Source organism: Theropithecus gelada, chromosome 13, assembly GCF_003255815.1.
Source record: "Theropithecus gelada isolate Dixy chromosome 13, Tgel_1.0, whole genome shotgun sequence".
In the NCBI taxonomy this organism is placed as follows: Eukaryota; Metazoa; Chordata; class Mammalia; order Primates; family Cercopithecidae; genus Theropithecus; species Theropithecus gelada.
The window spans coordinates 8,505,543-8,530,428 of record NC_037681.1 but is presented as its reverse complement, the minus strand read 5'-3'; the positions used below and the strand labels follow the sequence as shown (position 1 = coordinate 8,530,428).

Genomic DNA, 24,886 nt, shown 5'->3' with positions numbered 1-24,886 from the left:
AACTGGTGAAGGAAGAAATAAATGATTTTCTTCCTTAAGAGGAACAACAGAAGGTATCCAATGGTCAAGAACATTATACCTGCCTCCATCATCTCAGAAAATAAAATCCCTGTCCAATGGCAACCAGGAAGGCAGATGGGGGTGAGCTGGAGCTGTGTAAGGAGGCCACAGGTGACCTGGAGCTTAGGGGTGCGCTGACCCTCATCTCCCTGGAGATTCCCAGGAGATGCGGCCCTACCTGTGGCTGCAACTCACAAACCCTGTTACCCAACCAAGTGCAGTGGAAGGCTGGCAAGGGAAGGAAGATCAAAAGGAAGAGAAGAAAGGTTCTTTTTGATTTCAAGTATGAGAAAAGGAGAGTTCCACTGTGAGAACATCAACTCTTCTGTAGCTATTCATGTAGCCAGATTCCTGGAATGTAACTATTTCTTACAGTGTTTCTCTGAGAAACGTTTACAGGATTGGAATGTGCATAGCATCTAGTTAACCTGTGTGTATATATATATAGTTTTGTTGCTACATTTGAATTGTCAGGTTAAAGCAAAAAAGCACAAAAATATTCTAAAGTCAACTAGAAATGATTGTTGTGTTGGGGCAATATCCATATCAATTAGCATAAGAAGGAAGTTAGCTGTAAATATACAATTAGGGGCCAGGAGTGATGGCTCACGCCTATAATTCCAACACTTTGTGAGGCCAAGGCAGGAGCATCACTTAAGCTCAGGAGTTAGAGACCAGCCTGGGTAACATACTGAGACCCTGACCCTACAAAAAATAAAATATTAGCCAGGCATGATGGCATATACATGCCTGTAGTTCCAGCTACTTGGAAGGCTGAGGTGGGAGGATTGCTTGAGCCTGGGAGGTTAAGACTGTCATGACTGTGCCACTGCTCTCCAGCCTTGGCAACAGAGTGAGACCCGGTCTCAAAAAAAAAAAAAAAAAATTTAATTAGAGGGCCTCAAGATGCCTCTTTGAATAGCAAGCAGAAATGAGAAGAGAAGAGAGATTGAAGCAGCTGACCTCTAACATACAATCCAACCTTGAGAGTTAAACACCAAGGGTCTATGTAAAAGGACATGGCCAACTACAGAGCCAACTTGAAGTGGCTCCCTCCTATAAGCCAAGAATGGGACAATGCAATGTAAACATTGGGAAGGATAAGAGCTAAATAGATTGGCACTCATCAAATAATTTTAAACCCAAGAATCCTGAATGATTCTGAAAAAAAAAAATTCTGGCCACTTTTGGAGAATTGCTTTGAAATCCATCACTTTGAAAACTATAAGTAAAAGTAAAATGAGAGTCAAATACTAATCATCAGGATAATGTAACTGTTGATGAGAGGAAGTTTCTCCTTAGAGAAGCATCTCATCTAATAAATCAAAAGATTGGATCAGAAAATTACCATTTTGTGACTCCTGATGAATTAATAGATCCAGGCAATGATCATCAGTTACTGCTCACTTCACAAGACTACAGATTTTATCCATTTCCTCATGGAATTACATTATCATCTATGAAGTATTCTTTACACACACACACACACACAGACACACACACACACATGCATCACACAAATTGAGCTTGGTAAAGCCATTAAATTGAACCAGTAATTTATAGAAAATACTGTGAGAAAGGTGCCACGGTCAATGAGACCATAAGAATACAATCAGCAAAATCCAATGGTAAAAAGTCTCTGGGGCAAATGACTCCTTAATAATTGCAAGGAATAAAAAAATAAAGAGGGAACCTTCAGATTAAAAGAGACTCAAGAGACATGAATTCAATTGGATATAATGGAGATATATATATATATTTTTCGAGATGGAGTTTTGCTCTTGTTGCTCAGGCTGGACTGTAATGGCGTGATCTTGGTTAACTGCAACCTCTGGCTCCCAGGTTCAAGTGATTCTCCTGCCTCAACATCCCCAGTAGCTGAGATTACAGGTGCCCACTACCACACCTGGCTGATTTTTTTTGTAGAGCTGGGGTTTCACCATATTAGCCAGGCTGGTCTCGAACTCCTGACCTCAGATGATCTGCCCTCTTCTGCCTCCCAAAGTGCTAGGATTACAAGCAGGAGCCACTACACCTGGCCTGGACCTTTTTTTAAAAAACTAGGTGCAGAATAGGCAGTACACTCTGAGAGACAATTCAGAGCAGGCTGCTCATGAGGATAAGACAGTCAATGTATGGACCTTGTTTAAAATCCTGAATCAACCAACCAAACTCTGGAAGAATATTTTGTTGAGAAAATCTGGCAAATGTGCACAGCAATTGGACGTGTGATCACATAAAGAAATCACTGTTATTTGTGTGACTGTGGTATTGTTCTACTTCTTAAAAAGTGTCTCTGTCTTTTAGCGATACATCCAGAAATACTTATAAATGAAATGACATGATGTCTTAGATTTATTTAAAAATAATACAGGAAAATTAGGGGAAGTAGTAGATGTGAGTAGGAGTGAAACAAGATTAGTTCTAAGTTGCCGATTATTGAAGATAGATTAATATATATGGGTATATATATATTTGGGAATGTAGACAGACAGATGGATGGATGGATGGATGGATGGATGGATGGATGGATGAATGGATGGATAAAAAAAAAAAATGTAGCCTCCTTGGCCATGTTACCCCAGTGAAACAGAGGTCCTAAATAAACAAGACCATAACGTTTTGGGCCACAAAGACTTCAATGTAATTAGAATGTCAGCTAAGTATATACAAAGTGAAGAAACGGGCCACTTAGTGAGACAAAGGTGATAGGACAAGAACAGGAGCACTTCCAGAAGTCTAGTGGGTCGAGGCACATTGTATTTATTCATTTATTTTTATTTATTTGCTCACTTTTATTTCACCAGACCTGCATTTAATTTTCATAATAAAGACAGATGTTGTTATAAAAGAAAGGGTTTAACTGCAGATGCAGAGGGTTGATAAAGGAAGGGCATCCACAAAAAACTTACAGCTAACATTATACTTCACAGTGAAAGACTGAATGCCTTTCCCTTTGGAACAGATCAAGGCAAGAATATGCACTCTCACACTCCTATTAATCTTAGCTTAATTTAAGCATACATATTAGAAAATAAAAAATAAAACAGCGACATGATTGTCTACATAAAAATATCCAGGAAAAAATATCTACAACTAATAAGTTTAGCAAGGTCACAGGATACTAGGCAATTCTGCATGGATTTCTCACATTTCTGTAAATCTTTCAAGCAGAGAAACAGTTTTTTGGTTTTTGTTGTTGTTGTTGTTGTTGTTGTTTGAGAGAGAGTCTTGCTCTGTCATCCAGGCTGGAGTGCAGTGGCGTGATCTCTGCTCACTGCAACTTCTGCCTCCCAGGTTTAAGCGATTCTCCTGCCTCAGCTTCCTGAGCAGGTAGGATTACAGGTGTGCGCCACCACACCCAGCTAATTTTTGTATTTTCAGTAGAGACAGGGTTTCACCATATTGGGTAGGATGATCTTGAACTCCTGACCTCAGGTGACCCACATGCCTAGGCCCCCCGAAGTGCTGGCATTACAGGCGTGGGCCACCATGCCTGGCCTATAAACAGTTTTTTATTGGACTATCTTTTCAGGGATGTTATATAGCTGAAATAAATGGTGTAGCAATTATGGCATAGAGCTTTTGGTGGATCATAAGCATTCGAAGTTTATGTATTTGAGCCCCAAGTAGTCACCACTCTGTTCAAAACAAAATGTAATATAATGCCTTGTTTACTGATATGGAGCCATGCTCTCCCACTGAACCACTGATCCTTTGCTTCCCCTCTACTCTCTCTACTGAGCTGCTTTTAAAAGGTGATTAGGATTTGGGCAGAGGTGTCTGTTTCCACAAGAGGGGGATATAAGTCCATACGTACCCAGCTGAATATGCTAGGAAACCTCAAAAGAAAGGGACTACAATTTTTGTGACTCGTTAGACAAAGACATCAAAGTCACCCCCCTCCCTGGTCCCTTATTGGGAGAAAACACCCACATTCAATTGACAGGGTCAGCACAGGGTTCACAGTGGAGGAAGGAAGCTAAAGCGACCTTGTGGGAGGGCCCTTTCAGTTGATTCAATGTATCATTGTTTTGTTGTTTTTTTCTTGGCCTGTATGTTATATAGCAGGGGTCCCCAAACTTTTTGGCACCAGGGACTAGTTTTGTGGAATACAACATTTCCACAGACCAGGGGGTAGGAATGGTTTTGTCAGAGATGTTTGAACCAGAGCAACTCTATCTTGAATAGGTACTGGGTAAAATAAGGCTGAGAGCTATTGGGCTATGTTCCCAGATGGTTAGTCACAGGATGAGATAGGAGGTCAGTATAAGATACAGGTCATAGGCTGGGTGCGGTGGCTCACGCCTGTAATCCCAGCACTTTGGGAGGCTGAGGCGGGTGGATCACCTGAGGTTGGGAGTTTGAGATCAGCCTGACCAACATAGAGAAACCCTGTCTCTACTAAAAATACAAAAAGTAGCCGGGCGTAGTGGTGCATGCCTGTAATCCCAGCTACTTAGGAGGCTGAGGTAGTAGAATTGCTTGAACCCAGGAGGCGGAGGTTGCAGTGAGCTGAGATCATGCCATTGCACTCCAGCCTGCGCAACAAGAGCAAAACTCCATCTCAAAAAAAAAAAAAAAAAAAGATACAGGTCATAAAGACCTTGCTGATAACAGGTTGCAGTAAAGAAGCCTGCTAAAATCCACCAAAACCAAGATGGCAATGAGAGTGACCTCTGGTTGTCATCACTGCTACACTCCTACCAGCACCATGACAGTTTACAAATGCCATGGTGTTGCAGGAAGTCAGGGACCCCAAATGGAGGGACCAGCTGGAGCCACAGCAGAGGAACATAAATTGTGAAGATCTCATGGACATTTATCAGTTCCAAAAATTAATACTTTTATAATTTCATATGCCTGTCTCTACTGCAATCTCTGAACATAAATTGTGAAGATTTCATTTTAACACGGACATTTATCACTTCCCTAATAATATTCTTATAATTTCTTACGCCTGTCTTACTTTAATCTCTTAATCCTGTTATCTTCGTAAGCTAAGGATATACATCACCTCAGGACCACTATTGTACAAATTTTAAAACATGGGTGTTTGAACAACATGAAATCAGTGCACCTTGAAAACAAACAGAATAACAGTGATTTTCGGGAACAAGGGAAGACAACCATTAGGTATGACTGCCTGCGGGGTCAGGCAGAATACAGCAATATTTTTCTTCTTGCAGGGAGCCTATAAATGGACGTGCAAGTAGGAGAGATATCACTAGCAATTCTTATCCTAGCAAGGAATATTAAATATTAAGACGAATGGAATGAACTGGAATGGAATGGCATGGCATGGCATGGCATGGCATGGCATGGCATGGCATGGCATGGCATGGCATGGCATGGCATGGATTCCTGGGGGGAGGTCTATAAACAGCCGCTCTGAGAGTATCTATCTTATGTGGTTCAGATAAGGACTGAAATACGCCCTGGTCTCCTGCAGTACCCTCAGACTTATTAGGGTGGGAAAAAAATCCCACCCTGGTGAATTTGAGGTCAGACCGGTTCTCTGCTCTTGAACTCTGTTTTCTGTTGTTTAAAATGTTTATCAATACGTGCATAGCCAAACATAGACCCTCATCAGTAATTCTAATTTTGCCCTTGCCTTGTAATCTTGCTTTGCCCTTTGCCTTGTGATCTTTATTGGCCTCAGAAGCATGTGAACTTTGTTCTCCTTTTTTGCCCTTTGAAGCATGTGATCTTTGTGCCCTACTCCCTGTTCGTACACCCCCTCCCCTTTTGAAATCCCTAATAAAAACTTGCTGGTTTTGCGGCTCAGGAGGCATCACGGACCTACCAATATGTGATGTCACCCCCGGCAGCCGAGCTGTAAAATTCCTCTCTTTGTACTCTTTCTCTTTATTTCTCAGACTGGCCAACATTTAGTTGAAATATTGGGGAGTGATTCCTCCGATACCATGGCAACATCAGGAAGTTACCTACATGGTCCAAAAAAGGGAGGAACCCTCAGCTCCAGGAATTGCCCACCCCTTTCTAAGAAAATTCATGAATAATTCACTCCTTGTTTAGCATATAATCAAGAAATAACCATAAAATGGGCAACTAGCAGCTCAGGGCTGCTCTGCCTATGGAGTAGCCATTATTTTATTCCTTTACTTTCTTAATAAACTTGTTCTCACTCTATGGACTCACCTTGAATTCCTTCTTGCACAAGATCCAAGAATCCTCTCTTGGGGTCTGGATCAGGACCCCTTTCCAGTAACAGTTTCAGGATGAAATTGTTTCAAGGTGTAAAGATTATCATAAGGAGCGTGCAAACTCACATGCACAGTTCACCATAAGGTTTGCACTATGAGAATCTAATGGCCACAGCCAGGGGGTTGGGGACCCCTGTTATATAGGAACCACTGGATTCCATGTTTGTACTTCCCTCTCCCGTAAGTGCCAAAGACGATCTTTCCAATAAGAAATGGCTTCATGTTAGAAACAGCTAGTGGGACAAACTCTTCTGTCATTTGCTACCAGTGGGTGGGTGAAGATTTAATGTAAATGCATCTCCCCTCTGATATCCAAATCATTCACCATAGAGTGTCCTATTGGTTGGCAAATTAGCAACCTTGGTTTCAATGGCCCTGATTGTGGTGCTACCACACCTCTGCCAATAACCCCAGTGAAATTCAGGGGCCTGAGCCAGGTGAGGTGGCTAATGCCTGTAATCCTAGCACTTTGGGAGGAAGAGGCAGGCAGATCACTTAAGGCCAGGAATACAAGACCAGTCTGGCCAACATGACAAAACTCCATCTCTACTAAAAATACAAAAATTAGTAGTGTGCGACAGGCGCAGTGGCTCACGCCTGTAATCCCAGCACTTTGGGGGACTGAGGCAGGCAGATCATGAGGTCAGGAGATCGAGACCATCCTGGCTAACACAGTGAGACCCTGTCTCTACTAAAAATACAAAAAAATTAGCCAGGCCTGGTAGCAGGCACCTATAGTCCCGGCTACTCGGGAGGCTGAGGCAGGAGAATGGAGTGAACCTGGAAGGCAGAACTTGCAATGAGCCGAGATCACACCACTGCACTCCAGCCTGGGCAACAGAGCGAGACTGTCTCAAAATTAATTAATTAATTAATTTTTAAAAATTATCAGTGTATGGTGGTGCTCGCCTATAATCCTAGCTACTCAGGAGACTGAGGTACAAGAATTCCTTGAACCCAGGAGGTGGAGGTTGCAGTGAGTTGAGATTGTACCACTGCACTCCAGTCTGGGCAACAGAGTGAGACTGTCTCAAAAAATAATAATAAAAGTAAATAAATTGAGGGGCCTGATAACAAGTTTCTTAGAACTATGTGGATTATTTGAGTGAACTCACAATGCTCCATCACTTTGAAAGTGAAGGAAAGACAGCTGTCTATTTGCTCTCTCCCAACAAAATGGAGGCCCAGAGCCTTATGGGGCTCTTTGGGCACTAGAGACAGTATCTGCTTCATTTGGGCATTCTACTTGGCTAACTCATAAATGAGTATCATTTAAGTGGGCTGCAAATTGATAGGCTGCACTGGAAGCTGTTAAGCTGTAGCATGCTCGCTACTTAGAGGGTTCCACACCCCTAATTACCACTTGAATCCAAAAGTGCCTGTGACTGATGATTTTGTCGATGATAGCCTCTAGTGAAGGGAGGCAGCCTTCACCTGGAAGTACCCCTTGGGTTTTGGACTCATTGTCTCTCTGGCATGGCTACCATCCCTTTTCAAAAGCAGCTTTTATTTTCATTTTTATTTTAGATTCAGGGGGTACTTGTGCAGGTTTGTTACATGGGTATATTGTGGGATGCTGAGGTTTGGGCTCCTAATGATGCTGTTGCCCGAGTAGTAAACATAATACCAGATAGATAGTTTTCCAACCCTTCCCTTCCTCCCTCCCCACTTTTGGAATCCCCGTTGTCTATTGTTCCCATCTTTGTGTCTGTGTGTACCCAATGTTTAGCTTTGACTTGTAAGTGAGAATCTGCAGTATTTGGCTTTATGTTTCTGCATTAATTCACTTCGGATAATGGCCTTCAGCTGCATACATGTTACTGGAAAGGACATGATTTCTTTTTCCTTTTTTTTTTTTTTTTCTTTTTGAGGCAGGGTATGGCTCTGCCGCCCAGGCTGAAGTACAGTGGCATGATCTCAGCTCATTGCAACCTCTGCCTCCTGGGCTCAAGCCATCCCCCCACCTCAGCCTCCCAAGTACCTAGGACTACAGAGGCATGCCACCACATCCAGCTAATTTTTGTATTTTTTGTGGAGATGGGGTTTTCCCATGTTGTCCAGGTTGGTCTCAAACTCCTGCGCTCAATCCACCCGCCTAGGCCTCCCAATGTGCTGGGATTACAGGTGTGAGCCATCACACCTGGCCATGATTTCATTCTTTGTACGGCTACATAGTATTCCCTGGTATATATGTATCACATTTTCTTTATCCAATCCACCACTGATGGGCAGCTAGGTTGATGATCTGTCTTTGCTATTATAAATAAATAGTGCTGCAATAAACATATAAATGCAGGTGTCTTTTTTGTAGAATGATTTGTTTCCCTTTGGATTCTTTGAGAAATCTCCAAACTGTTTTCCATAGGGTCTGAATTAATTTGCATTCCCACCTTTCCCCGGCAAAAAATTAGCCGGGCATGGTAGCGAGCGCCTGTAATCCCACTAACTGAGAGGCTGAGGCAGGAGAATTGGTTGAACCTAGGAGGTAGAGGTTGCAGTGAGCTGAGATCCCACCTCTGCACTCCAGCCTGGGCGACAGAGCAAGACTCTGTCTCGAAAAAAAAATTCGCGGCTCTCTTGGGAAAATTTTACCCTGACTCAGCCATGTGAGCCATTTTACTAGCTCAATGGGGCCCTCACTTCACAAAGATTCTCTTAAATCTTGAGTCTGGTGTGGCTAGGTTGAATCTGAATGGTTTCCACCAGACTGCAGCAGCTTTTCAACTTCAGTGCCAGCTTTGCAGAACTAAAAACAGATATAGTACCTCTACTCAAAGAACAGAACTCAAGGACCTTCTCAGAGTTTCGGTCAATACCTCCCTTGGTGAATTTTGCTATATGTTTACAGACTTACGCTGTTGCCAACGGCCTAGCCATTGGTCTGTCACTTTGAAAACTACAGATTAGCAGATTAAAGACATGCATCATAGGGCTGTGAACTGTCGAAATGAATTACAGCTGCTGATTAAACTTTTGGGGATTCCTATGTAAACACCCACAGGAAGGGCCCATTCCCTGATGAGACCAACCAGAATCAAGTTGCTGAGTTTGCATTGCCTTGATTGCTACTCTGTTGCTACCTGGATCCATCATCACACCAGATATGGCCACATATCCACCACGGCAGACAAGGCAAAAAGGGAAGGACTCTGTTCTGCAGAGGCTGTCACTTGTGGCTCCTGCCCAAAGTTGGTCTGATTCTCTCCAGCAGACTGATTACAGTAGACCTTTGAGCCCTCCCAGGCTATTGGTGGTGCCTCAACTCTGTTGACAATTTTTCAGGCTACAGTGCTGTCATTTCAGTCCAATCAGCCAACCATAGTTACACTTGTATGGCCCTGAAACTAATATGTATCCTGTGTTTGGTTTTCTGGACAATTTGCAATCTAACCATGGTACAACTTTTATTGCAACAGCTACTCAACAATGGGTTGATAGCCAAGGTACTCAATGCTGTTTCCCATCCAAAGGCATCTGATATTGTTAAGCATTCAAAAAGCCTCCATTAAAACAAAATCAGAAAGGTTTTTTTTGGTTTTTTTGAGATGGGGTCTTGCCACATTGCCCAGGCTGGTCTCGAACTCCTGGGCTCAAGCAATCCACCCACCTCGGCCTCTCAAAGTGCTGGGATTACAGGTGTGAGCCACTTTATCCAGCCCAGAAAGCTTTTTGATTGTCTTTCTCATCTCGTGGTCTGTGCCTCTTGCTCAGGCAGTTGGTCACTAAATGCAGCCATCCCCAGGAAAAGATCATCTCCTCTTGGTGATGTCCTGGGTAACAATCAGGATTAACAGTTTGGCAGTTTCTTAAAAAGTTAAACATGGCTGGGCACAGTGGCTTATGTCTGTAATCCCAGCACTTTGGGAGGCCGAGATAGGAGGATCACTTGAGGCCAGAAGCTCAAATCAGCCTGAGCAACATAGTGAGACGTCATGTCTACAAAAAAAAAAAAAAAAAAATTAAAAATTAGCCAGGCATGGTGGCATGTGCCTGTAGTCACAGCTACTTAGGAGGTTGAGGTGGGAGGATCTCTTGAGCCTAGGAGTTCAAGGCTGCAGTGAGCCACGATCACACCACTGCACTCCCACCTGGGTGAAAGAGTGAGGCCTTGTCTCAAAAAAACAAAAAAAAAAAATGGCCGGGCGCGGTGGCTCACACCTGTAATCTCAGCACTTTTGGAGATCGAGGCAGGTGGATCACGAGGTCAGGAGATCGAGACCATCCTGGCTAATACAGTGAAACCCCATCTCTACTAAAAATACAAAAAAAAATAGCTGGGCGTGGTGGCAGGTGCCTATAGTCCTACATACATACTTGGGAGGCTGAGGCAGGACAATGGTGTGAACGCAGGAGGCATGGCTTGCAGTGAGCCGAGATCTTGCCACTGCACTCCAGCCTGGGCAACAGAGTGAGACTCTGTCTCAAAAACAAACAAACAAAAAAAAAAAAAGGAAAAAAAGTTAAACATTTACTTACTGTTTACTTTTATTAGGATTAATAACCTAATAAGCAAATTGTCATGCATCCATACCATGAATATTACTTAGCAATAAAAAGAAACAAATTATCAGTAAATGCAACAATTTGGATGAATCTCAAAGGCATTATGCTGACTGGAAGAAGCCAGTCTCAAAAGGTTCATACTGTATATTTCCATTTATGTTATATTCATGAAAGGACAAAAGTATAGTGATAAAAAACAGATCATGGTGTTGCCAGGAATTAGGGATGGAAGGAGAGCGTGGCTAAAACAGACAAGTATAAGGGAGTTTGAAAGATAATAGTGCTTTTTTGTAACTTGATTATGCTGATGGTTACATGTCTATATGTGTATTAAAATTCAAAGAACTGGGCCGGGTGCAGTGGCTCAAGCCTGTAATCCCAGCACTTTGGGAGGCCGAGACGGGCGGATCATGAGGTCAGGAGATGGAGACCATCCTGGCGAACCCGGTGAAACCCCGTCTCTACTAAAAAATACAAAAAACTAGCCGGGCAAGGTGGCAGGCGCCTGTAGTCCCAGCTACTCGGGAGGCTGAGGCAGGAGAATGGCGTGAACCCGGGAGGCGGAGCTTGCAGTGAGCTTAGATCCGGCCACTGCACTCCAGCCTGGGTGACAGAGCGAGACCCCGTCTCAAAAAAAAAAAAAAAAAATTCAAAGAACTGCATGCCAAAAGGAAAATCCATTCTATGTTAACTGAAAAAAAAAAAAAGATGGGGAGAATTACAGTCTTGAAAATGTTAATTTTACAAAACACCAAGAAAAACTGTGTGCTCCAGATTAAAGGAGTCTGAAGAGACGTGACAAATGTAATACCTGATCCCAGACTGGATTCCATACCAGAAAGGAAAAAAAAAAATGCTATAACATCATTTGTATCAACAGATAGAACAAATAACTCCAAAGTTTTAGCTTCAAGCTTATTCAAAACCTGGGGAAAAACTGACTAGTGATCTTATGTTCTGTTCCTTGATCCTTTAATACATTAATTGATTCAATTAAGCATTCATGGAATGCCTGCTATATAAAAGGCAATGTATTATACTTTATGTAGGAATTCCTCTTTTCTCAAACGCTGCTCAAAGTCTTCCAGTTCTAACAATGCTGTCTGTGAAATCATTTATCCACTTTTTTTTTAACTTTTAAGTTCAGGGGTACCTGTGCATGACATGCAGGTTACATAGGTAAGCATGTGTCATGGTGGTTGTACCAATTACTTCATCACCCAGGTATTAAGCCTAGTATCTATTAGTTATTTTTCCTGATCCTCTCCCTTCTCCCACCCTCCAACCCCTCCATTAGGCCCCACTGTGTGTTGTTCCCCACTATGTGTCAATTTGTTCTCATCATTTAGCTCCCACTTATAAGTGAGAACATGTGGTATTGGTTTTCTGTTCCTGCATTAGTTTTCTGAGGATAATGGCCTCCAGCCTCATTCATGTTCCTGCAAAGGACATGATCTTGTTTCTTTTAATAGCTACATAGTATTCCATGGTGTATATGTACTACGTTTTCTTTATCCAGTCTATCATTGATGGGCAGTTAGGTTGATTCCATGTCTTTGATATTTTAAATAGTGCTGCAGTGAACATATATGTGCACGTGTCTTTATAAGAGAATGATTTATACTGCTTTGGGTATATACACAATAAGGCGATTGCTGGTCAAATGGTATTTCTGTTTTTAGATCTTTGAGGAATCACCATACTGCCACACTGTCTTCCATAATGGTTGAACTAATTTACACACCCACCAACAGTGTATAAGCGTTCCTTTTTCTCCACAACCTTGCCAGCATCTGTTATTTTTTTTTTACTTTTTAATAATGGTCATTCTGACTGGCATAAGATGGTATCTCATTGTGATTTTGATTTGCATTTCTCTAATGATCAGTGATGTTGAGCTTTTTTTTATGTTTGTTGGCCACATGTATGTCTTCTTTGGAGAAGTGTCTGTTCACGTCTTTTGCCAACTTTTCAATAGATTTTTTTTTTGTAAATTTAAGTTTCTTAATGGTATCCCTCCCCGCCCCGCCCCCACCACAGGACCCGGTGTGTGATGACCCCCTTCCTGTGTCCCAGTGATCTCATTGTTCAATTCCCACCTATGAGTGAGAACATGCGGTATTTAGATATACCTAATGTAAATGACGAGTTAACGGGTGCAGCACACCAACATGGCACATGTATGCATATGTAACAAACCTGCACATTGTGCACACATACCCTAGAACTTAAAGTATAATAAAATAAATAAATAAATTTAAGTTTCTTATAGGTGTTGGCTATTAGACCTTTGTCAGATCATAGTTTGCAAAAATTTTCTCCCATTCTGTAGGTTGTTTACTCTGATAGTTTATTTTGCTGTGAGAAGCTCTTTAGTTTAATTAGATCCCACTTGTCAATTTTTGCTTTTGTTGCAATTGCTTTGTCATGAAATCTTTGCCCATGCCTATATCCTGAACGGTATTGCCTAGATTGTCTTCCAGGATTTCTATAGTTTTGGGTTTTACATTTAAGTCTTTAATCCATCTTGAGTTAGTTTTTCTATATAGTGTAAGAAAGGGGTCCAGTTTCAATTTTCTGCATATGGCTAGCCAGTTATCCCAGCACCATTTACTGAATAGGGAATCCTTTCCCCATTGCTTGTTTCCATCAGGTTTGTTGAAGATCAGATGGTTGTAGGTATACGATCTTATTTCTGGGTTGTCTATTCTGTTCCATTGGTCAATGTGTATGCTCTTGTACCAGTGCCATGCTGTTTTGGTTACTGTAGCCCTGCAATATAGTTTGAAGTCAGGTACCATGATGCCTCCAGCTTTGTTCTTTTTGCTTAGGACTGCCTTGGCTATTTGGGCTCTTTTTTAGTTCTACATGAATTTTATTTTTATTTATTTTTATTTATTTATTTTTTTTTTTTTGAGAGGGAGTCTCGCTCTGTCGCCCAGGCTGGAGTGCAGTGGCCGGATCTCAGCTCACTGCAAGCTCTGCCTCCCGGGTTTACGCCATTCTCCTGCCTCAGCCTCCCGAGTAGCTGGGACTACAGGCGCCTGCCACCTCGCCCGGCTAATTTTTTGTAGTAGAGACGGGGTTTCACCATGTTAGCCAGGATAGTCTCGATCTCCTGACCTCGTGATCCGCCCGTCTCGGCCTCCCAAAGTGCTGGGATTACAGGCTTGAGCCACTGCGCCCGGCCTATTTATTTATTTTTTTGAGACGGAGTCTTGCTCTGTCACCCAGGCTGGAGTGCAGTGGCGCAATCTCAGCTCACTGTAAGCTCTGCCTCCTGGGTTCACGCCATTCTCCTGCCTCAGCCTCCCGAGTAGTGGGGACTACAGGCGCCCACCACCATGCCTGGCTAATTTTATTTTTGTATTTTTAGTAGACACAGGGTTTCACTGTGTTAGCCAGGATGATCTGGATCTCCTGACCTTGTGATCCACCCGCCTTGGCTTCCCAAAGTGCTGGGATTACAGGCGTGAGCCACCACGCCCAGCAAGTTCCACATGAATTTTAAAATAGCTTTTTCTAATTCTGCAAATGAAGTAAGTGGTAGTTTGATAGGAATAGTATTGAATCTATAAACTGCTTTGGGCAGTGTGGCCATTTCAATGATATTGATTCTTCCTATCCATGAGCATGGAATATTTTTTCATTTGTTTGTGTCATCTGATTTATTTGTAGAGCTCTTTCCCTTCCCTTGTTAGCTGTATTTCTAGGTACTTTATTCTTTTTGTGGCAATTGTGAATGGGTTCTCTTGTGATTTGGCTCTCAGCTTGACTGTTGTCAATGTATAGGAATGCTAGCAATTTCTGCACATTGATTGTGTATCATGAGACTGCTGAACTTGCGTATCAGCTTAAGAAGCTTTTGGGCTGAGACAATGGGGTTTTCTAGATATAGGATCACGGCATCTGCAAACAGGTAGTTTGGCTTCCTCTCTTCCTATATGAATGCCCTTTATTTCTCTTTGCTGATTGCTGTGGCCAGAACCTTCAATACTATGTTGAATAGGAGTGCTGAGAGGGCATCCTTGTCTTGTGCCAGCTTTTTTTTTTTTTTTTTTTGAGACGGAGTCTCACTCTGTCACCCCAGCTGGAGAGCAGCGGCACAATCTCAACTCACTACAACCTCCACACAACCTCCGCCTCTCAGGTTCAACAGATTCTCCTGCCTCAGCCTCCTAAGTAGCTACAACTACAGGCACGCACCACCACGACCAGCTAATTTTTGTATTTTTAGTAGAGACGGGGTTTCACCATGTTGGCCAGGATGGTCTCAAACTCCTGGTCTCAAGTAATCTGCCCGCCTTGGCCTCCCAAAGTGCTGGGATTACAGGCGTGAGCCACCCCACTCAACCTTGTGCCAGTTTTCAAGGAGAATGCTTCTTTAATAGCATGTGCTGCCATAAAATGTTGGTGGCTCTTAGATCTTTTCTTCAAATATTGTCTGCAGTAATTTTTCTACTCCAGTAGGAAAGTTGCCCATTTTATACCACTGCACAATGTCCAGATTTATGGACATTTTCTCTAGTCATCTCATTAAGAGAGATTTTTTTCTTCAAGTTGGAAAACTCTTCCTCCCAATAGATGTGTACACTGTTACAAGTAACAGCAAACCCCAGTGTTAACTGGATCACTTAAAGGGAATTTACCGACTCACTGATAACCTATCAAAGCTCCAGTTTCATTCCTCCGGAGCTGCCTCGGCTCTGCTTTTTTCCTCTTAACAATTTTGTCCTCAGGCTGCTTTCTACCATAGCGGCAGCTGTCTGCCAACAGCAATCAGGGCTGTATGTTTCTTCAATCACATCCAAAGAAAGAGAAAATAGTATCACTAAACCAAAATACTAAATAGAAGTCTCAAAATTTCTGACTGTACATCTTAGGTCACACACCACCCCTGAACCAATCCTAGTCAAACACTATGGGTGATACGCCCTGTCAAAGACAAAGAGTAGATGTCCACAATAACACTTCTTTTACCTAGTAATAAGCAGCTACCATTTACTAGTTACATACTGTATGCTGCCTCTTCATCCTTTTGGCCATTTAAACTACAGGAAACTGAGTTATCTTCAGGTCACCTTAGTTATGGGAGTGTATGGAAAACATGAATGGAAAGGTAAAAGTGCAGCAAACCACTTCAGCAGTTAACAGAAAGGCTCTCAGAGCACTGGACCGCCAATCAGGACACTGCAGCAGCTCTGGGATTCGACCACAGATTCTTCGGCGTGCCCTCGGAGAAAGGGTGGCCTCGTGCCCCCTATTCTACAGAGTCTCCTCCCACGGCTGCCCAGCTCCCTGGCAGACTATCTTGCCTCTACCACATCACCAGCAGTACTGGGCGGCTACAGGGCAGAGCAGTCCCGGGACCTCCTCACAGCCTCCAGAGTCAAGGAACACCTCCTCAGGGAAGTCCTCCACCTCATCACTGACCTGTGAGTCACGGAGCTCCCGGGCACCATGCTGGCCACAAATGCCTAAGGAGCCACCCCCGGAAGCAACTGTGGGTCCCGCAGGCACTCGCAGGCTAGTAGACACCTTCGGGGCCTGAGGGACTTGTATTTCAATCCAATGCTCTCCTCACTCTCACAAGATTTTACAGACGTGGAAACCGAGGCCCCAAGGGGTAATCGGCCCGCGTTCCCATGCCAATAACCGGCGGTGGCGGGACCCACACCTACCCTGTGACCCGCAGGCCCAGGGGTCGAGCCCCAGGTAGAACGCCTACACCGACTCCGCCCTCGGCGCAGCGCGGGGAACCTTAACCCGGACACAGAGGCGTAAGCGGAAGTGCTGCCGAGCCGTAGCTATGGAGACGCGGGGGGCGGGCCGCCCGGAGAGCGCGACCTTTGACCTGCAGTCGAGCCTACGTCAGAGGCTGGCGCAAACAGAAGTGCAGCGGTGGCGGCGGCTGGTTGCGGGCCAGCGGCAGGCAGGCGGCGATGGAGGTAACTCAGGTCGGGCCCACTGCCTCCCATCAAGCCTTCCGCGCAGCGACTTGGGATGTGGGGGTGGGCCCGGTGGGAGGGCGCGGAGGGTACCCCGAAGCCCGCTCTGCCGTCGCCTGCCACATCTTCCCTAAACTCCATCCCTGGCGGTTACCTGTCCCCATAGAGCCCGTTTGTATACGATTTGCCACAGCGACCGCCTCCGTCCGCCTTCATTCTCTGTCTCACAAGGCTTTCCACCACTTGATTCCATAGAAGGTTTTTCCCTGTAAAGGTTCCACGCGTTCCGTGTGGGATTAGGAAAAGAGTTCTTCTGACACCTGCGTTTGATTTTGTTTTGCAGGATCCTGTTCAAGATGGGGTGGCTTCACCAGCTACCCCTGGGACCGGGAAATCTAAGGTGAAGAGGATACTTGAATAGCGGGCTCCCTGAAGACTGGAAGGGTGATGAATTGGAAAACTTTGGCATGAAGAAGGGGGGCGCTATATATATATGTATATATACACACACACATATAATTTATTTTTTTAATATCCTTGCTCCAAGGGATCTCAATTTTAGTTTACGCAGTCACTAATCCATTTCCTGTTTCTTTCTCCCCCGCCCACCCCGATATAAAAAGACTTTTTGTTTACTTCCTGCTCCTGGTTAGCACTGCTGGGAGATCCTGCGATTTTTCGAACATGAAGCAAAGCAGTCTAATTTAAGAAGGTTTATATAGTGATGTAGTGGAAGGAGCAGTGACATAGGGTAGGGATCAAGGGATTCTGATCTGTGGGCTCCAGTTTTTACATTGTCAAAGAGTTGAATTAGTCCAGTTTTATGGCCTTGTACGGTGTTTAACATTTAATCATGCTAAACGATAGTGGTTTATTGCTAAGGTTTATTGCTTGCATGCTAAATTTCAGGCACTTACCTAACCACTCAGTTACTTCATTGAAGCTTCATGATAACCGTGAGATAGGTGCTGTTGTTGAGAAACCTGAGACCACAGGCTTAAGTAATTTTCTCAAGTGGTTAAAGCTTCAACCTGAGACTACAGGCTTAAGTAATTTTTTCAAGTGGTAAAGCTTAATTTTTTAATTAAAGCCTGAATGTCACCTGTTCATCCTGCTGCTGTAATTATGCTTACATTTTCTTGTGACACTTTCAGCCTTAACTAGAATGAAATACTTTTACAGCTCCAAGCAATTTTAAGTAGCATTAGCTCCAACCCACAAATTTTACAATTAAATCAAAAGCTAGCAATGTCAACCTGTAACATTAGCTATAAGAGGATATGCCCTGGTATTTGCGTTTCATAGTAGTTGCATAACTAATTTTTAGTACTTGCATAGCAATTACAGAGTTGACGTTGCATTTGCTTATTTTAAAAGATGTGGCCGGGCGCGGTGGCTCACGCCTGTAATCCCAACACTTTGGGAGGCCGAGGCGGGTGGATCACCTGAGGTCAGGAGTTTGAGACTAGCCTGGCCAACATGGTGAAACCCCGTTTCTACTCAGAATACAAAAATTAGCCGGGCGTGGTAGCGGGCGCCTGTGATCCCAGCTATTTGGGAGGCTGAGGCAGGAGAATTGCTTGAACCTGGGAGGCAGAGGTTGCAGTGAGCCAAAATCGTGTCATTGCACTCCGGCCTGGGCAATAGAGCGAGACTCTGTCTCAAAAAAAAAAAAAAAAAGTGGAACAAAGTATGCTGTTGGCATAAAGATTTATTCTGTAGAATGTTTTTGTTTTCTGGCAGACATTGTTTGTTTTTTGTGGTATACTAGAAACATGAGTTATAACAAGTTGGTAACATGACCACATCTTTCAGCTGGAAACATTGCCCAAAGAAGACCTCATCAAGTTTGCCAAGAAACAGATGATGCTAATACAGAAAGCTAAGTCAAGGTGTACAGGTATTGGGTTGAAAATATTCATCTTGATCACAGTCTCTTTAATCGTGGTTTAAAATGGTAGTTTTTAAAATAATGCATTGGCTTGTTTTTGTTTTCCAGTGATTCCAAGTACACCTTAGTGTAGTAGAATCTGTTATTTAACATTCTAAAAATTTACCTCTGATTTCTAAATTATTCCCACGTCTCTAAACCACAGTGACTTTTGAGTTGTTAAAGTCAGGGAGGAGGGTTTTTAAAGTTTGTGCAAGTTAAGTGTTTTTCCTTCATGTAGACTTTAGATTCTTCTGAGTAAAGCGTTTTTTCAAGAGAAGTCAGTTGAAATGTTAGAGACAGAAGATAAGCCCAAAGAGATGGAACGCTTCCTCAATTAAAATAATAAAAGATTTCCATTTATAGACATTAAAGTATATTTATCTGTTGAAGTTGATTGATTCCCTATTCAGTTTTCTTTTTATTCCAGAAGGAAAAAGATCTTAGATCTTTTTCTTAGTATATGTACATGAGCTCTTGAATTTCCAGTGACTTACAAATATTAACTGCTTAGCCTAAAAGCCGAGACTTATTTTCTATTAGAAAAGATAAAATTATGTCTTGGGATTTTGGATCACTTTGCAATAAAGAGAATAATTTATTTGGAAAGAAGTTCTAGGCCTGAGATCTAGGCATTCGCTAGTGAAACACTTCGATTAACGTTTCGTTTCTTCTTCTTTTTTTTTTTTTTTTTTTAGACAGTGTTGCTCTTGTTGGCTAGGCTGGAGTGCAGGGGCACAATCTCAGCTCACTGCAACCTCCCCTTCCTGGGTTCAAGCGATTCTCCTGCCTCAGCCTGCCAAGTCCTCCCGAGTAACTGGGACTGCAGGCGGCCACCACCATGCCTGGCTAATTTTTGTATTTTTAGTAAAGACAAGATTTCACCATGTTGGCCAGGCCGTTCTCAATAATGTTTATTCTTAATATGCGATTGTGGCTTTTAAGGTTATATGTACTTACAGGTGAAATAATATGATGTCTGGAGTATGCTTGAAAATTATCAGATGGATAAGAGCAGTGAAGGAGGAAGTGAATACAGGTTGGGAGGAAACAAAATTGGCCATGTAATAATGTTGAAGCATAGTGATGAGTGCAGAGATTAATCATACTATTCTGCTTACATATATTCTAATTTGCAGATTTTGGGGGGTTTTGTAAGAATGTACTTATCAGTTTCCCAGTAATTATGTTCTTTATTTCTGAACCGGAGTCCTTTATTTTTTAATTGTTTAGAATTGGAGAAAGAAATTGAAGAACTCAAATCAAAACCTGTTACTGAAGGAACTGATGATATTATTAAGGTAATTATTAAGTTGGGAAATGTCTAAAGAGAAATAAAATTTCCATGAGGATTGTCAGTCTGCTAGAGGCTGTCTGGCTTTGTGTCCCTGTTCTTCTACTTCCTCTCTGCCATGGTTGTTTTTACCTATCTGATTCACTGTAAAAAGAGAGGGTTAATTACCTCTCGGTCTCTTTCTGTTCTGAAATTATTCTACTCTTTCTTCCCACGTATTTTCTTTTTTCTTTCTTTCTTTTTCTGAGATGGACTCTCACTCTGTCACCAGGCTGGAGTGCAGTGGTGTGATCTTGGCTCACTGCAACCTCTGCCTCCTGGGTTCAGGCGATTCTCCTGCCTCAGCCTCGCAAGTAGCTGGGACTACAGGTGCACGTCACCATGCCCAGCTAATTTTTGTATTTTTAGTAGAGACGGGATTTCACCATGTTGGCCAAGATGGTCTTGCTCTCTTGACCTCATGATCCACCCACTTTGGCCTCCCAAAGTGCTGGGATTACAGGCATGAGCCACCACGCCCAGCCCATATTTTCTAATTATGGTTGTTACTTCATTCTCTGTCTGCTCTTCCCCAGCCTCCTGAGAAAACCTGGCCATGCTCAGGACTTCAGTGATTTTAGGTGTGCAGTATATAATCTATAGATAGATTCATATCCCTGGACATGACTACTGACCCAGATCTCACAGTTGTGTTTCCCTCTCACACATCTCACTTATCATCTCATCAAACTCAACATAACCAAATTGCTTCCCTTGGTTAGACCAGTGACACCACAGTTTTTCATACCTTTTGACTTTAGAGACACTTTTTCTATTTCCTTTATTCTCTATATGCGTCAGCCACCAGAGACCTATCATAGCTATAAGATATTGTTCCAGTTTATCTCTTTTATCTCCATTTCTATGGCTTTATGTTAAAAACATCAAATACTTAACCTATTTCAATAAAAACCTAACTGGGTTCTCTTTCTCTTTTTAGTCTTATATAATCCTGCCAGATAACAAAATATTATTTTTATTCCCTGTTTAAAAACCTGAGTTGCAGGCCGGACGCAGTGGCTCACACCTGTAATCCCAGCACTTTGGGAGGCCAAGGTGGGAGGATCACTTGAAGTTAGGAGTTTGAGATCAGCCTGGCCAGCATGGTGAAACCCGGTCTCTACTAAAAATACATTTAGCTGGGCGTGATTGCCCACACCTGAAATCCCAGCTACTCAGGAGGCTGAGGCACGAGGTTTGCTTGAACCCAGGAGGCAGAGATTGCAGTGTGTTGAGATTGAGCCACTGTACTCCAGCCTGGGCAACAGAGTAAGACTCCATCTCAAAAAAACAAAAAAAAACCAAAAAAAAACTGAGTTGCTTATTATTTCCACTCCCTTAATGCTAACAAATGCTTTTTTATTCCCCACCTTAGGCCAAGCTTCTGTAAAGTTTCTTTTGCATGTCAGAGCTCTGCAGTACTGTATTCACTGCTTTTGCATAATATCCTTTGGTTATATATTTATTTATTTATTTTTGAGACAGAGTCTTGCTCTGCCACCCAGGCTAGAGTGCAGTGGCACAATCTCAGCTCACTGTAAGCTCCGCCTCCTGGGTTCATGCTGTTCTCCTGCTTCAGCCTCCCAAGTAGCTGGGACTACAGGCACCCACCACTACACCTGGTTAATTTTTTGTCCTTTTAGTAGAGACGGGGTTTCACCGCATTAGCCGGAATGGTCTCAATCTCCTGACCTCGTGATCCACCCGCCTCGTCCTCCCAAAGTGCTGACATTACAAGCGTGAGCCACTGCGCCCAGCGTGGTTATATATTATCTTATTTTCTCATCAGTGGCTCCCTACTTACAAGCTGTGGACTACTGAGGGACTCCCAGAGAGTTATTACAAGGCGTCTTTAAATTCATATGCATGTCACGCTGTATCATTTTGTTCTTTATTTAGTTACAATCTATGAAGCTAGAATGATGTACACAAATGCCATTTCGTTTTATAATGTACTGTTTCATTTAAGTATTATTGAGTTCACAGTAGTCTTCTTTGTATATTTGATCATTGTGTGTTTTCTTAATCCATGATAGCCACAACACAACTATATGGTAATTAAGGAAGAAGGTCAATTACACCCAGACTGCCTGAGTTAGGCTTTCAAATCCTTGTTCCTCCACTGACCAGCTGTGTGACCTTGACTAAGTTTCTTAAATTCTTTCTCTATGATTCAGTTTTGTCATCTGTAGAACAGCGATAATAATACTCTTTGTTTGTAGGATTGAGGTACAAATAGGATTGATGTAGAAATGTAGGATTGATAAGGTAATACATCTACTGCACATAGAACTGGGTTGGCCACGTAAGTACCCAATAATTGTTAGTTATCATTGTTGTTATTACCATGTATTATTTCTGGGGGATTTTTTTTTTCTTGAGATAGGGTTTCTCCCTATCGCCCAGGCTGGAGTGCAGTGGCATGATCTCCGTCCACTGCAACCTCTAGAGTGTTTTCTAGTTTTTTATCCATTAACTCTTAAAATACTTTTTACAGAATTGCATTTCAGAATAAGAACGTTTAAATACCTACCTGCTGTTTCCTTCTTATCACTCATCAATGTATTCTCCCACTGTCAGAACTGCTCCTAAAGACAAGATTAGAAAATTTCGGCTGAGCTCAGTGGCTCACACCTGTAATCCCAGCACTTTGGGAGGCTGAGGCAGATGGATCACCTGAGGTCAGGAGTTGGAGACCAGCCTGGCCAACTTGTGAAACCCCATCTCAAAATACAAAAATTAACTGGGCATGGTGGCACACACCTGTAGCTCAGGCTACTCAGGAGGCTGAGGCAGAAGAGTCGCTTGAACCCAGGAGGCAGAAGTTGAGTGAGCCGAGATAGTGCCACTGTACTACAGCCTGGGCAACAGAATGAGATTCCGTCTCAAGAAAAACAAAATTTATCCAAGTTAGCCAACTTTACCTTTAAGGGTTTTTTTTCTTTTCCTTCTTTTTTTTTTTTCTTAATCCGTTATATTTATACGTATTCATGGGGTACATGTGAAATTTTGTTAAACGCATAGAATAATCATCAAATCAGAGTAGTATCCACACCCAGGTATTTATCATATATATGTGTTGGGTACATTTCAGGTCTTCTGGCTATTTTGAAAAATACTTATCTTTCTCTGCCTGACTTAGATTTTACTTAACATAATGACCTCAGCTCCATCCATATTGCTGGAAATGATGTGATCTCATTCTTTTTTATGGCTATATACATTGTATATATATAGCATTCATCCTTTGATGGACACTTAGGTTGATTTCATGTTTGCTATTGTGAATAGTGCTGCAGTAAACACGGGAGTGCATGTATCCCTTTGTTGTATTGATTTCTTTTCAATAACTACCAACATTGGGGTTTTTGGATTGTATGGTAGCTCTATTTTTAGTTTTTTGAGAAATCCCCGACTGTTTTGTTGTTCTTTAGATGGAGTCTTGCTCTGTCACCTAGGCTGTAGAGCAGTGACGTGATCTCGAGAGCTCACTGCAAGCTCTTCCTCCCAGGTTCACACCATTCTCCTGCCTCACCATCCTGAGTAGGTGTGACTACAGGTGCCTGCCACCATGCCGGGCTAATTTTTTGTATTTTTTGTTTTTTTTTTTTTTTGAGACGGAGTCTCCTTCTGTTGCCCAGGCTGGAGTGCAGTGGCGCGATCTCGGCTCACTGCAAGCTCCGCCTCCTGGGTTCACATCATTCTCCTGCCTCAGCTTCCGAGTAGCTGGAACTACAGGCGCCCGCCACCACGCCTGGCCAGTTTTTTGTATTTTTAGTAGAGACGGGGTTTCACCATATTAGCCAGGTGGTCTCGATCCCCTGACCTTGTGATTTGCCCGCCTCGGCCTCCCAAAGTACTGGCGAGAGCCCCCGCTCCTGGCCTGAGGAATCCCCAACTGTTTTCTATAGTGGCTATACTTACCTACACTTCCACCAACAATGTAGAAGGGTTCTCCTTTCTCCACATTGTCACCAACGTCTGTTACATTTTTTTATTCTTAATAGCCATTCCTCATTGTGGTTTTGATTTGCACATCCCTGATGATTAGTGATGTTGAGTATCATATACTTGTTGGCCATTTCTTTGTCTTTTGAGAAATGTCTATTCATGTCCCTTGCCTATCTTTTAATGGGGTTATTTTTAAATGTTGTGTTTGAGTTCTTTGTATACTCTGGATATTAGTCCCATATTGGATGAAGAGATTGTAAATATTTTGTCCCATTTAAGAGGTTGTCTTCTTCACGCTGTTGATTGTTTTGCTATGCAGAAGCTTTTTAGCCTATAATTTCAGCATTAAGGGAAGCCATGGCAGGAGGATCACTTGAGCCCAGCATTTTCAGACCATCGTGAGAAACATAGCAAGATCCATTTCCACAAAAAAAATATATAAAAATTAGCCAGACATGGTGGAGAGTGCATGTAGTCCCATCTTCTTGGGACACTAGGAAGATCACTTGATCCCGTTAGGTTGAGGCTGCTGTGAGCCATAATCACACTACTGCACTCCAGCCTGGGTGACAGAGGGGCCCTTATCTAAAAAACAAAAAATGTTAAGAAGCCTTTCAGTTTAATGTCCTATTTGTCTGTTTTTGATGCCTGGGCTTTTGAGATCTTAATAAAATCTTTCTAGGCCAATATCTTGATGCGTTTACCCTGTGTTTTCTTCTACTAGTTTTACACTTTTGGGTCTTATATTTAAGTTTTTAATCTATTTTAGTTGATATTTGTATCAAGTGAATGGTGAGAGATAGGGACTCACTTTCATTCTTCTGCATATAGTTACCTGGTTTTCCTAGCACCATTTGTTGAAGAGGGTGTCCTTTGCCCAGTGTGTGTTCTTTTTTTTTTTTTTTTTTTTTTTTTTTTTTTTTTTTTTTTTTTT

At 42.6% G+C, this 24,886-nt stretch overlaps 1 protein-coding gene across 2 annotated transcripts in view; it reads left to right on the top strand.

The window, feature by feature from the left end:
• The first annotated feature begins 16,578 nt into the window (after positions 1 to 16,578).
• GCC2 (GRIP and coiled-coil domain containing 2) overlaps positions 16,579 to 24,886 on the top strand; it is a 66,605-nt gene continuing 58,297 nt past the window's right edge. The window contains exons 1-4 of one of the 2 annotated variants that reach the window (XM_025353570.1): positions 16,579 to 16,738; positions 17,082 to 17,138; positions 18,554 to 18,638; positions 19,902 to 19,969. In XM_025353570.1, the coding sequence (XP_025209355.1) occupies positions 16,733 to 16,738; positions 17,082 to 17,138; positions 18,554 to 18,638; positions 19,902 to 19,969 (216 nt within the window). In that variant the 5' untranslated portion in view covers positions 16,579 to 16,732. The remainder of the gene's footprint in view (positions 16,739 to 17,081; positions 17,139 to 18,553; positions 18,639 to 19,901; positions 19,970 to 24,886) is intronic. The other variant, XM_025353571.1, reaches the window with a different exon arrangement.